Source organism: Nanorana parkeri, unplaced genomic scaffold (assembly GCF_000935625.1).
Source record: "Nanorana parkeri isolate BGI_ZX_2015 unplaced genomic scaffold, ASM93562v1 scaffold1444, whole genome shotgun sequence".
Lineage (NCBI taxonomy): Eukaryota > Metazoa > Chordata > Amphibia > Anura > Dicroglossidae > Nanorana > Nanorana parkeri.
The window spans coordinates 156,703-169,805 of record NW_017307712.1 but is presented as its reverse complement, the minus strand read 5'-3'; the positions used below and the strand labels follow the sequence as shown (position 1 = coordinate 169,805).

The 13,103-nt window shown below is 41.0% G+C and overlaps 1 protein-coding gene across 1 annotated transcript in view; it reads left to right on the top strand.

Annotated features, from left to right (window-relative positions):
- Window positions 1-13,103, top strand: part of TEP1 (telomerase associated protein 1) — a 63,093-nt gene that overhangs the window by 19,262 nt on the left and 30,728 nt on the right. Inside the window, exons 20-33 of the mRNA XM_018570023.1 lie at window positions 797-924; window positions 1,377-1,490; window positions 1,571-1,688; window positions 2,811-3,008; window positions 3,396-3,559; window positions 4,005-4,158; window positions 5,714-5,893; window positions 7,596-7,688; window positions 8,127-8,259; window positions 8,351-8,504; window positions 8,617-8,753; window positions 8,849-8,937; window positions 9,025-9,139; window positions 11,760-12,045. Coding sequence (XP_018425525.1) covers window positions 797-924; window positions 1,377-1,490; window positions 1,571-1,688; window positions 2,811-3,008; window positions 3,396-3,559; window positions 4,005-4,158; window positions 5,714-5,893; window positions 7,596-7,688; window positions 8,127-8,259; window positions 8,351-8,504; window positions 8,617-8,753; window positions 8,849-8,937; window positions 9,025-9,139; window positions 11,760-12,045 — 2,063 coding nt within the window. The remainder of the gene's footprint in view (window positions 1-796; window positions 925-1,376; window positions 1,491-1,570; window positions 1,689-2,810; window positions 3,009-3,395; window positions 3,560-4,004; window positions 4,159-5,713; window positions 5,894-7,595; window positions 7,689-8,126; window positions 8,260-8,350; window positions 8,505-8,616; window positions 8,754-8,848; window positions 8,938-9,024; window positions 9,140-11,759; window positions 12,046-13,103) is intronic.

Sequence of the window (13,103 nt, the reverse complement as noted above, 5' to 3'; positions counted from 1 at the left end):
TTAATGTACAGATGTGCAGGATAAGGGATATGAAGGGGTTCATACACACATAAGAGTAGAGATAGAATGGAGCTGAGATACAGTATACAGGGGAAGAGGGAGGGTGAAAGGGTTAAAAATGTTATTTTACGTACTCATCCATTCATTACTTCCTTTACTCTCCTCTGCCTCTAATGTAAGAGAAAGGCAAGGGCTTGACAATGTAAACATTGCCACGTGATCGCTGTGTTAACCAATCACAGCGATCAGAGAACAAAGAACCGGTCTGATCGGCTCTGTGTCTAAAGCTGCTGTTCTCCGCTGTCTAATGACAGCGAGAGCAGCAGCAGCCACAGCCACACGCACATATGCGTTCATGGGAGGATGTTCAAGTACGACCTCTTCCTGGAATAATGCATTAGGGGAATGGCCTTTTTAATACAGTGGCCGGTCTTCAAGCAGTTAATGCTATAAATCAGAGGTAGGCAACATCGGCACTCCAGCTGTTGTGGAATTACAAGTCCCATGAGTCAGTGTAAGACTTTGACATCCACAGGCATGATGGGATTTATAGATTCACCAGAGCTGAAGTGCTGAGGTTGCCTAACCCTGCAGTAAAGGAAGCATATGTAATAAATGTATCAGGCCAAAACAGTGATATGCTGTAATGTGGGTAATGCCACTTGTACTAGTGATCTAAAAAATGTCACAAATGGGCTTACCCAGGTCATTCATTTTTCATTACTGTCCAGTAAAAGTAATCACTTTGATGCTGTTCTGTTTCTATAAATATCTTGTAATTATTATATCTTCTCAGATCCATACATACCCAGCTGGGCGATCCATCACTGAGTTGGAGGCCATGCAGTTTTTGCAGGGTTGTGGCACCAAAAAACATGGACACCCAAAGGCCTTCTTCTACTTCAGGAATCCAGATGTTCTTGGGTAAACGATACAGCAGTAAAGCAGTGGCTGAGGGGACTTACATCAGTGTTCTGGCAGTCTGTACTGTGTGTTGTCTGTGAATTGATGGAAGACACATAGACGTGTAAAATAGTGTCTTGCCTTTCATTAAAATACAGTCTCCACTCCTCTTTGCCATGAAGCAAAAGGGTTTCTCGGAAGAATGCCATGCTATAGAGATGGAAGATCATATCATTAGTCTTTGCACAGGAACATCCTGAATTTCATAGGGGCCATAGCAATAAAAAGATTTGGGTACAGGGCTTTTGGTGACTATATATCTATTGCAGTTGCTGTCCAGCAGGATAAGATACCCTCCGAGCCAGCTTTCTTTTTATAAGCTTTACTTGAAGTTGTTTCCCCATACCTGTTCTTGCTGTTACCTTGTTTACTGTTCATTCTAGCATACTCAGTACTCTGTTCTTGTCATTTAGGTCTGTGCCTAGTCATTGGCTCCCAGACTTCGCTGCAGAATCTCCAGAAGCTGCCAAGCGTGTGAAGGACCTTAAGAGCAGAGTAGCTAAACACCCAGCTACCAGGAGCTGCTTGTAAGTTTTCATGTTAGGCGATGAATGCAGATTAAAATGCACAGGCTGCATTAACTTACTGTTATCTTGGTGTCTCTTAGATACTCTTGCCAGTGGGGAGATGAACAGAATGAGAAACCACATTTAATTGCATTAGAAGATTTTGCAGCTAAAATTCTAGAAGATATTTGGCAAGTAATTGAGAGAGACTTTATTGAGGTATGTAAACAGCTGTAACCGAGGACAAAAGTCATGAAATATACAGAACATACATGTAAATGGAATGCATTCAAATTACAAATACTTAAATTCCGAATTGGCACGCTTATATGATTACTCATAACTCCACATTTCCAATGACCTAATATTTACATGTTGACATTTAGAAAGAACAATCTTGAACATCACACTGTTGCTGAATGAATGTGCTGTATGTCTGACTCAATCCTGGACATCACACTGTTGCTGAATGAATGTGCTGTATGTCTGACTCAATCCTGGACATCACACTGTTGCTGAATGAATGTACTGTATGTCTGACTCAATCCTGGACATCACACTGTTGCTGAATGAATGTACTGTATGTCTGACTCAATCCTGGACATCACACTGTTGCTGAATGAATTTACTGTATGTCTGACTTAATCCTGGACTTCACACTGTTGCTGAATGAATGTGCTGTATGTCTGAATCAATCCTGGACATCACACTGTTGCTGAATGAATGTGCTGTATGTCTGACTCAATGCTGGACATCACACTGTTGGTGAATGAATGTACTGTATGTCTGATTCAATCCTGGACATCACACTGTTGCTGAATGAATGTGCTGTATGTCTGATTCAATCCTGGACATCACACTGTTGCTGAATGAATGTACTGCATGTCTGACTCAATCTTGGACATTGTAATTGTATGTGTCTTGACACAGATCAATGCAAAGGACTGGCACTTTAATAAAGACCTGAGCAATTTTGTTCTTTATGTCATGTAAACCGTTATGTACAACAAAATTCAAGCAGTTAAATTTACTGCTGATAGCCAAATATGAAAAACACTGGGTGCTCTGTATGCAAACTTCGCCTGCTCTTAAATATAGTCATTTAAACCCAGATTCCTCATTTTGCATACCTGAAATGATGCCATTGGACCACAGGACATTGTGAGATTAACAGTTCATCCCACTGACAATAAGACAGTATATGGCACCTTTAGCTCCTCATATAAAGTGAGCCAATATGACTTGTAAATAGTTGTATATGATGCTTTTAGTATTTTCTACCATTTCCCTTGTGAACCATCCATAATATTCTTTTTATTCTTCTTTTGGTGCTTTTAAAAGGAGTCAAAAGCATCTGAAGATGAAGATCAGCTTGCACAGGAGGGCTTCCAGGAGTGGCATGGGCAACATTCCTTTGCTAGAAGCAAGTTAGTGACAAATGTGTGTGCACAGATCCAGGAGAAGAGACGTGCATCCTCAACAAATGGACAGTTGTTTCTGGTGGTTGGGGAGCCCAGTCAGGGGAAGACTGTCTTTGTGGTATGTTTATTCCAATGGTAAAAATCACACATTATTGTATACTGTATATTTAGGTGTAGTGAGCTTGTATCACATTTCTATAAATCCTTTCAAATTACTAAGGCACATCTATACTGGGTGTCATTCTGGTTATATAAAGCATGTTCTTATACTTGCCCCTTGTGCTTGTCTTAGCAGGGCTGAATTACGTAACTGCTGGACATCAATTACATTAAATACTTTTTTTTTTTTTAAATGTAAAACTCAATTTTGGTCGAGCAATACATTTATCAGCATCAATTTGTTGCACTATTGACAAGACATTATACTCCCTGTAAACATACTACTACAGTAATGTTGCATTTATAGTCTGTATCACAGTCATCAATTCCTTAATATCTCTGGCAGGCTGACCTTGTGAAGGAACTGAGACTAGCAGCTTCATCCTCGGTGATCTATCATTTTACGGAGGCCACCACAATGGCAAAAGAAGCAGAGACTATGTTAAACAGTGTCTGCAAGCAAATGAATCAGAGACTGCAGAGAAGGAACTGTAGCCTTACATCTTACAGGTTTGTGTGTCCCTTTACGTTAGATTGTCTCTAAATTACTCATTTGATAGCAGACTTGCAAGGTTGTATGTCCACTTAAAACATGCATAGCTATTCAATCTGCCCAAGTTGTAATTTTTATTATAGGTATTAGTGTCAACAATTTACATAGCGCTTTATGTACATAGTGCACATTCACATCAGTCCTTGCCCTCAATGAGCTTACAATCTAAGGTCCTTATCTCACATGCATACAGTGTCAATTTAGACGGGAGCCAATTAACCTTCCAGCATGTCTTTGGAGTGTGGAAGGAAACCGGAGTACCCGGACAAAACCCACACAAGCACAGGGAGAACAATTTTTTTTTTTTGCCACAGCAGTAATGTGCAGTTTATTTTTATAAATTGAAAACAGTAAAACAACAGGTAATGAAAAAGGCTTATATGAAACAATGTCTTTACACAGGGCACTTCTTGCTGAGTTCCAAGCTCTCCTTCAGTTAATATCGCGCTCACTGAAGCGGAGTGACGCATTGACATTATTAATAGATGGGGCCGATATGCTGTGTGGACACGCAGGTGAACTAACATCTGATTGGATCCCTGACTTCCTTCCCCAGGTATGCAATTTCTTCTTACTCCTATTATTAATTAAATAATGTATTCCACACTATCCAAATGCAAGTCTCCAGTAGTACATAAATAGGAGCCACACAAGAAAGCATAGTCCGCTATGCTGTGTAGTGAGTGGAATAACAATATATTAGAATAGTTAAACTAGATAAAATCACTATGTATACTTGGAACCTATTCCAGGCTACTACTAAAGAAGAACTCCAGGAATTAACAAAATTAAACCTTGCAGTGGGGCTACCCCCACACTGCAAGGGTTAACTTCTCATTTTAGTCTAGGGGCTGGATTAAATAAATACTTACCCGATCTTCGATCCCACCTAGTGGTTAGACCGGTCCCTACAGCTTCTTCTACCCTGTGCTCTGGCAATCTAAGGACCCGCTGATGTCATCACATGTAATGCAGATCCATTCACCTGCATTAGACGTGAGGATGCCAAGGGAAATACAACAGCTGAAGCAAAGTGGGAGAGAGGTGAGCGCTGACTGCCACAGAACCAAGCATCAGGTGAGTATATCTTTTGTATTCCTGCCCCTAGACCAAAATGAGCAGTTAACTCGGGGGTAGGTCGACTGCAAGGGTTAATTCTGTTAATCGATGATGTGCAGCAGTGTTAATGAGTTTGAACAGCAGACGCCTCACTTGTGGATGGTTGTAAGAAAAGAAAATAGAACGGCGCCTTCTCCTCGTGAAAAACTGTTTTATTTATCCATATAAAACGGAATAAAATTATACTCACAAGTGGTGTCTGTTAAATAAGCTTTCAGAACAACCATCCGGATTGATGAACAAAGATCGGCATTGGGCTGGACTACCAGACCACCAAAATGTGAACCAGAGCAATACTCTTGCTGACGCTTTTCAAGGGATATACCCTTTTCATCAGATAGCAAGTGCTCTGATGAAGAGGGTATATCCCTTGAAACACGCCAGCAAGAGTATTGCTCTGGTTCACATTTTGTTGGTCTGGCAGTCCAGCCTGAGGCTTCCCAACCTGTCACAGAACAGCAGCCCCCTCTGTGCCATTATATTTATGTCCGTTTCTGAGTATTCCCTTCATATGATGATGTGAGACCTCCATCAAGCGTTAACATATTTGAAGATATTGCAAGGTTGTAAAATAATTTTTCCCTAAAAGCACAGTCAGGGTCCCATCTCTATGCATGGGCTACATTGATATGCCAGCCAGAACGGGGATATAAGTTGCAGCTGGTTCCATCATTGCCACAAGCCAGATAGGCACTGGCAGATTCAGATCTGTCATAATCTATTCTCAGTGATACATATGGCAGTCTGTAGAACTAGCAGGTGTAGGGCTGGTAAGACTTTGATATCTAGCATTTTTTTAAATACTGAATTTCTAGCATGATGTAAACTTTTTTTCTCATTTAGGTTTATAATGACAATTCATTTTACATATGTAAAGAACATGTGACAGATCTGAGAATATCAAACATGTCTGCTTTTTGTCAGTTTTATCTGTTATTTCTTGTAACATACCATTGTTATAAAGACGGTTTCTTGCCTTTTTCTATCTGCAGAGAGTGAACTTAGTTCTGAGTGTGACAGAAGGCTCCTCTCTCTGCTCTTCCTTGAGGAAGCGAAAGGACACCGTTGTGATCTCTCTAGGGAGGCTGGAACCAAATGAGCGAGCTGAACTGGTGAGAGGGAAGCTGGCTTTGTATGGGAAAAAGCTGGAAGAGTCTGCTTTTAATAATCAGGTATGATGACCGTATTTATGTACTGAGCATTACATATTTATGTATTGTAACCTAATGCAGATTATGTCCCCATCTCCATATATAAAATCGTATGGTTGGACAATATCTGCTGAGTTCTGCTGTGTCTCATACACAGAACCATCAGATATTAGACTTTGTATGTAATGTCTATAGCGTCTGAGGGCATTGAGCACAGATAGAGAAAACTCAGTTCTGCCAGACTGCTAAACTTATCATTTATTCAGTGTAGGTTGGGTCTGCAAAACCAAATAGATCATTTTGAAAGAAAAGCTGATGTGTCCACCATATGAAAATATAAGGTTGTAACGAGCCCCTGCTCGCTCGGTTCCACTCTCCCGGAACTCCTCAGATTTCAGACCGCAACGTCTGATTCTTCGGTCGTCCGATGCTCCGGGATTCGAACTACAGCTATGTGCCGTTCGAATACAGTTGTGATAGCTCAGAACAAACACCAGGCAGGCTGTATGTAAGTTCAAACAGGAATCTGCATTATTGGATGCACACACACACTTTTATACACAACAGTTTGAACACCCCACCCAAACCAACACCTTACTATTGGTCATGCAAATGAAGACTTGAAACAGAGTCAGCAGGGATTAGTCCGATAGCTTCAATGGGAGGGCTGATATGTGTGGCCATGCAAATGAAGACTTGAAACGGTGTCAGCAGGGAATAGTCAGATAGCTTGAATGGGAGGGCTGATATGTGTGGCCATGCAAATGAAGACTTGAAACAGGGTCAGCAGGCATTGGTCCGATAGCTTGAATGGGAGGGCTGATATGTATAATGACACAGAGACGTCCCAGGAGATAATTACAAACAGTCAAACACAGAGTGATTCAAACATAAGACAGGGCGGAGGACCCACCACTGTGTAATAGAATCAATGAACAATGGTTCAGTATTCCAAGGACCATGACAATGGTGAAGGCCATTTTTTGTGCGTCCCTTTGAAATTACCAATAATCCACAGAATGGGTCAGTCAGCTGACTCTTATGAAACAAAGTTTTCCTTGTGCAAGCATTTAAACATAAGGAAAGTATGTTAAAAACAAGGGATGCACCAATACCGATACTAGTATTGGTATCGGTGCCGATACCATGTATTTGGGCGATGGATTATGACATGCCACCCGGCTCCCTGATTGGCTAGGAAGCCAGCTTCACTTGTTAGGCTGCCTGACTTTCTAACCAAACCAGGAAGCCGGTCATGACGTGCTGCCAGGCATTCTGATAGGCCAGGCTGCCTACCAACAAGTGAAGCCGGCTTTGTAGCCAATCAGGAAGCCGGACGGCACCTTATGACGCGCTGCCTGGCTTCCTGATTGGTCAGCTCTGGCATATGGAGCCGGTGTTCTTTCGCTAGAACACCAGCTTCACAGGCAATCAGAAAGCCGGGCGAAGGGTCATGATCCTGATAATTGGGGCACACGGCACCAGTACTCGGTATCCGGAAGTACCAAAAAAAAAATATTGGTACTCGTACTCTACCGAAAAACCAGTACTGGTGTATCTCTATTAAAAACCATTGGGCCTGGCTCCTGCAGACTCTTCCTCCTGTCCATGTCTGGTACGGACATTCAGTAACATTTATGGGAGGAATATGAGTGAACTTCAAGTGTTTGTGTCAAGTGTATTGCCCAGTAATTAGACAATGTATGCACCTCTATTCATCCAGTTGCGACTTCTGATGATCAAGAAGGGAACACGTGATCCTCTGTATCTAACCATGGCTTGTGAAGAATTACGAACCAGTGCTGTCTTTGAGAAGGTTGGTAAGCTCTCTCCTTTCTCCATAATCATGTATTTCCTCTTGCCACTCTTTTTACTTACTTTCACCAATGTGCTTCCCCATTTCAACTGCCTCAGCATTACATCCATTCTGAATACTGATATGTATTGCTATGCTATGGATAATTTTGTGATGGGTGGTACCTTCAGAAGCCAAGACATGATTTGTGTTTATATTTGAGGACGATTATCCAAGTAGAATTTTACACAAATGCCTAATTGCAGTTGACAAGCAGTCATTTAGGCTCCCATGTGCCTCCATTCTGCCAGCAGATAGTATTTGATTATTACGGTAAAATGGTATTTAAAAAAATGGAGGACCATGGTTTAATTTACTGGCCCCTGTTTTTTTTCTAGCATATTCCTGTGCAGCAATGAGATGTTAACATTCACCATATGATTTTATTTTCTTGCATAGCTGTCTGATGATATACAGAAGTTGCCAGCAACCCTTCCACCTCTAATTCAGAAGAGACTGGAAATGCTGGAAGAGGAACATGGAGTGAACAATGTGGGCATTGCTCTGATAGCCATTTGCATCTCCCGAAAAGGTAATATAATGGCTGTTGTACTATTAGCTAGTATCTTATTTTATTATTTTTTTGTCATAAATTAACTTTGTTCACCTGTGTTTTATTTCAGGGCTATGGGAGAGAGACCTGCTAAGGATTCTTAGCTCTCTGCAGGAAATAAGCTCTGTGTACACAGCAAGTTGGGATGAAATGCTGCCTGCAGCCATTCATTCAAATAATCTTCCTATGGCCACATTCTCTTTGCTTCTCACAGGGCTGAAGAGGTGGGGAGACTACATCTTCTTCTTCTGTCCTTGTTATTACCAACACAGAATCTTCAAAGAATAAACATGTTACTTGGTCTTCTTTTATAATTGTGTGTTTGTTCTATTACAGCGTTCTTGGTCTGTGGAATCGTAACATGACTAGTGAGCCAAGGCTGCACCTCTCTAGTTGCCTGCTGCGGGAAGCTGTGGAGAAACGTTACTTTGGAAATCCTGATTTGGTCCGCGCTGTACATCTTCTTATGGCCGGTGAGAGATTTACACCATTCATTAATACATTAATGGTGTGTTTTCCAAATAAACCTCAATATTATGTGCTTTCTGTGTTCTTTCTTCCTTTTCAGCTCACTTCTGGGCAGTCTCTTCTCCTGAAGACCCTGAATCTTCCTCTGCACTTCACGCTGAGTGTCTGAGTGAGCTGTCCCATCATCTGGTATGCTAAAGTCTATTCAAACAAATACTGCTCTGATCCATGTTAATAAATATGGAAGTAAGTATATGTACTCTGTCTTTTTTTTAGCTGTTTGGTATGCAATTCCATACTCTGGGTAAGCTGCTCGCTCACATTCCTTTCCTGAAGGCACATGCCACCCTAGGGCTCTTGCCTCACCTGTGCCAGGTTTACAGTAGCTATGGTAAGTTCCTTTTATAAAGAACTTTTCATTCACTAAATATATCCTCATTGTTTTTGGAGAACTGGCACTGCAACGCCAGGCTACATGCAAGAATATTTTTCTTATCAAGCCTTTGCTGCAGTTATGTGTTTCTTAATTTTACCAAAACCCTATTAGTGCACCTGTTCATGGTCCTGTTACACAGAATTACACAGAACTAAAAATGAGTGCATAAGCTGGTTACCAGTGGGTAGTAAAGCAGTTGACTAATATACTGTATGTCCACAGCAAGGCATACAGTGAAAGCAGATTCATTCCTTTGGTGCAAGGTACAAGATTCATGGAGGAGGAATACAACAATAGCATCTTTCACAATTTTTATTGATAATATATATTAAATGATAATGTACTGTAACTGCAGTTGCTGCCTTCTCAATTTGAAAATGTTGGTTGCCTGGCTGTTATACTGATTTGTTGCTGTCAGCCCTTTCTGAGTCATAAACCTTGAAAATGTGTGCAATTAGCAGTGCTTAAGAAGTTATGGACACCTGCACTCCAAAGTAGAATAACGTCTTTTATTGACGTGCCATGCAACAATACACTTATTGCAACGTTTCGGGGTCACACAGGATCCCCTTCATCAGGCAGAACACTTGTTACGTTGCATGACACGTCAATAAAAGACGTTATTCTACCTTGGAGTGCGGGTGTCCATAACTTCTTATACTCTGCTCAGACCGTGGCCATCCGTCGACTACTGATGCACCCAGTGATATTACCCTACAGTACATGATCTCCGATCTGTTCCCTGTGTCCTTCAATGAACGGAGAGAAAAGGATTTTACGGTGAGTACCAAAATCCTATTATCAAGGATTTAGCGGTAAGGGGTGCAATGGGTACACTGACTAGTACCAATTAGCAGTGCTGAAGTCACCAGGGGCATCCCTAAAATTAAATTACATAAGCAGTCACTCTAGAAATCAGCAAACTAATTTTTGTATGCCTTTTAACACATAGCGGTCTATTTATAAATCTTCCGCCCATCCATCTGCTGGGAAAATGCTGTTCACACAGCATTCCCACTACTTTTTAACAATTTTATTTTTCTCAAATAGTGTTATCTTAGTTTTATAAAAACCAGCAAAAGTGTGCCCCTTCCAGAACGGGTACGCTTGTGAAGCGGAGAAGACTGTAGTGTGCAGACGAAGGGGGATGGAGGCAGCAAATGTTTTCTCAATATATCTACGCTGCTATTTCACTCCTATCCTATCCGGTGTATAAATACACCGCACGTATCTAAAAATCCCCAATCACACTGCACTAGTAAAATCATCAATAAATCTAATGCATAAAAAGGTGTAAACAAACAAAATCTAAAACAATATAAAGTGTCCTTTTTTAAATACGGCAAATTAGCCTATTAAAGTGCTTCCCAATAGTGCAAATATAAACAGTCTAAAGTGCTTCTTATAACTCCAAAAAACCACGCGTGCGTTCTTGTGTGAGACGTTTTAGAATCTGTTTGCAAAGAAACTCTTGGCTTTTATGTGCACTGCCCCCACTCGCCAGATTTGATGGACCAATAAATATTGGTCAGGAAGCGCTTGTAACAAGTTCCCAATCTCAATCAAAGCTCATAGAAATCTCCTCTCCTCCAATTAATATTCAGATTTGGTATATCCATGGTAATGTTCAGATAGCATTAATGGCAGATCTCCAATATCAATCACGGTTCACAGATATCTCTTCTCCTCCCATTGCCGTTAGTACTCGGAGAAAGAAATAAAATATCACATTGTGTAAATTCCTTAGGCAAATTCTATGAAAAAACGGTCATAAAAACTTAAAATCATCTTTCAGGTCCCAAACGTTTTTCAAATATTGCATTCAGCCCGCTTGATTACTGTCCTCTTTCCCGTCCCCTCTCTTCCTCTCTGGGCAAGGCAGCAAGAGACAGATGCAGCTAAGCATTTTGTCATCAAAAGACTTTCTCAAATGCTCTCTTGAGAAATTATTTTGAGGATGAAACGCGTTGAGTGGGCCGATACATGCTGCTATCATGCTAGCTGAGTTATCGGTGTTTTGACAAGCTGCCTCTGTCTCCTGCTGCCTTGTCCAGAGAGGAAGCGAGGGGACGGGACAGAGGACGGATGAAAAGTGGAATAAATGGGATGAACTGCAGTAAAGATCCTGGCTCTCAGCAGTAGGAGGTAAGCCCGAGACCAGTGCACACTGCAGCATGTGTGCATTGGAAGGAAACGCTGGCAATCCATTGAGAAGCTGCCATCACTGTGCTGCCTCTGCTGATACCCCTGGTGGTATACAATGGGCCAGGCCCAGTGTTATCTCTTTCTGATGTGCTGCAGGGGGGCCCATTTTTGCTACTGATGGTTTTATGTCCCTTCTGTTTTACCACTGGGGGAACAGAAACAGAGGTACATGTAACACTGTGCCTCAGTTTCCATTCCCCTAGTGGCAAAACGGAAGTGATACCTAATTATTATTTAATGAGAAGTGAACTCCTAACTCAAAGAAAGGGCCTGATAATGTTATTACTATTAATGGTTAAGAAGTACTTCTTAAAGTGCACAGTAGTAAAGATTTGCCATTAACCCTTTGTCTTGGCATTTTACATTCAAGAAACGGCCATGTCAAAGATGACTTCAACACTCTCAGCTGCTCGGGATGAGATGGAAACTACTGAACTATCTGGACCACCTGTGAGGGAATTCAAGGAGTTCATTGAGCGATCCTTGCATATTCTTACTCAGAATCCTTCACTATTTTATCAGTTGGCTTTGAACGAACCTGATACATCACTAGTGTGCATTCAGGTCCAAGAGATTTTGGCTGACTTCAAGAGCGCCACATCTGAGCTCATCACAGCATGGAACAATAAACCCAACTCCACCAGTGTCTGTTCCAGGTCAGACAAATGTGTATTATTCATTTAGTGATCAGTTAAATAGGCTGATGTCTGTGCAGCATTTATATAAACACATACCAGCAGGGCAATTTATAATGTGTACAAGTTAACCAACTTGTGTTTGTCTGCTGCTTGAGCTGCAGCAACCAGTGGAAGCCCACTTAAAGTGACACTAAATTTAGAAGTCAAATCTTAAAAATGCATTCAAGTACACTATTAACAAAATGTATCTTATTTGTGTATCACTCAGCTGTAGATCCTCAAATCATCTCTGAATTGGTGCTGACACTGTCCTTCCTTCTGGAGGGTGGCTACTTTTGTTCCTCATGGTCTCTGTGTGTATTGTAAAGTAGTCACCGCTCCAAGCTCGCTCATGTGATCGACTACAATGTCAATACAAATTAGTAAACTAAACATGAGATTGCAGTCTATCAGAGGAGCGAGTTTGGAGCGGTGACTACTTTATAACACACACGTGGACCATGGGGAACAAAAGTAGTCACCCTCCAGAAGGAAGGACAGTGTCAGCACTAATTGACAGATGATTTGAGGATCTACAGCCGAGTGATACACAAACAAGATACATTTTTGATAATAGGTAAGGTGCTTGAATGCATTTTTAAGATTTAACTCCTGAGTTTAGTGTCACTTTAAACACAGGGAGAACATACATAATCTGTACAATGCTGATAATGATAGATTAGATTTTTATTACATGCTGCTGGCTCTAAAGTATATAAGCGCCATAACATAATAATGTACACATGTACACACACAACACAACAGATTATGTACAGTATTACTCCTAGGAGCTTAGACCCTAGATCAGAACCTAAAAGAAAAATGCCTCAAGAGTATTTCCACTTTCTCAGCCAAATTGGGATAACATCTATTTTATATTTGTTGCATGTTTCCATTTACATAACATATGCTAAAAAAAATGCTTTTTCTACTTACTTTTTCTTAGATTTATTTTACTATGGTCAGGGTTTCTTGGCATCCTCAAGGGCTATATTTTCTACTTGCTTCTCCTTCTTTGTAATGTTAAGAGGGGCTGT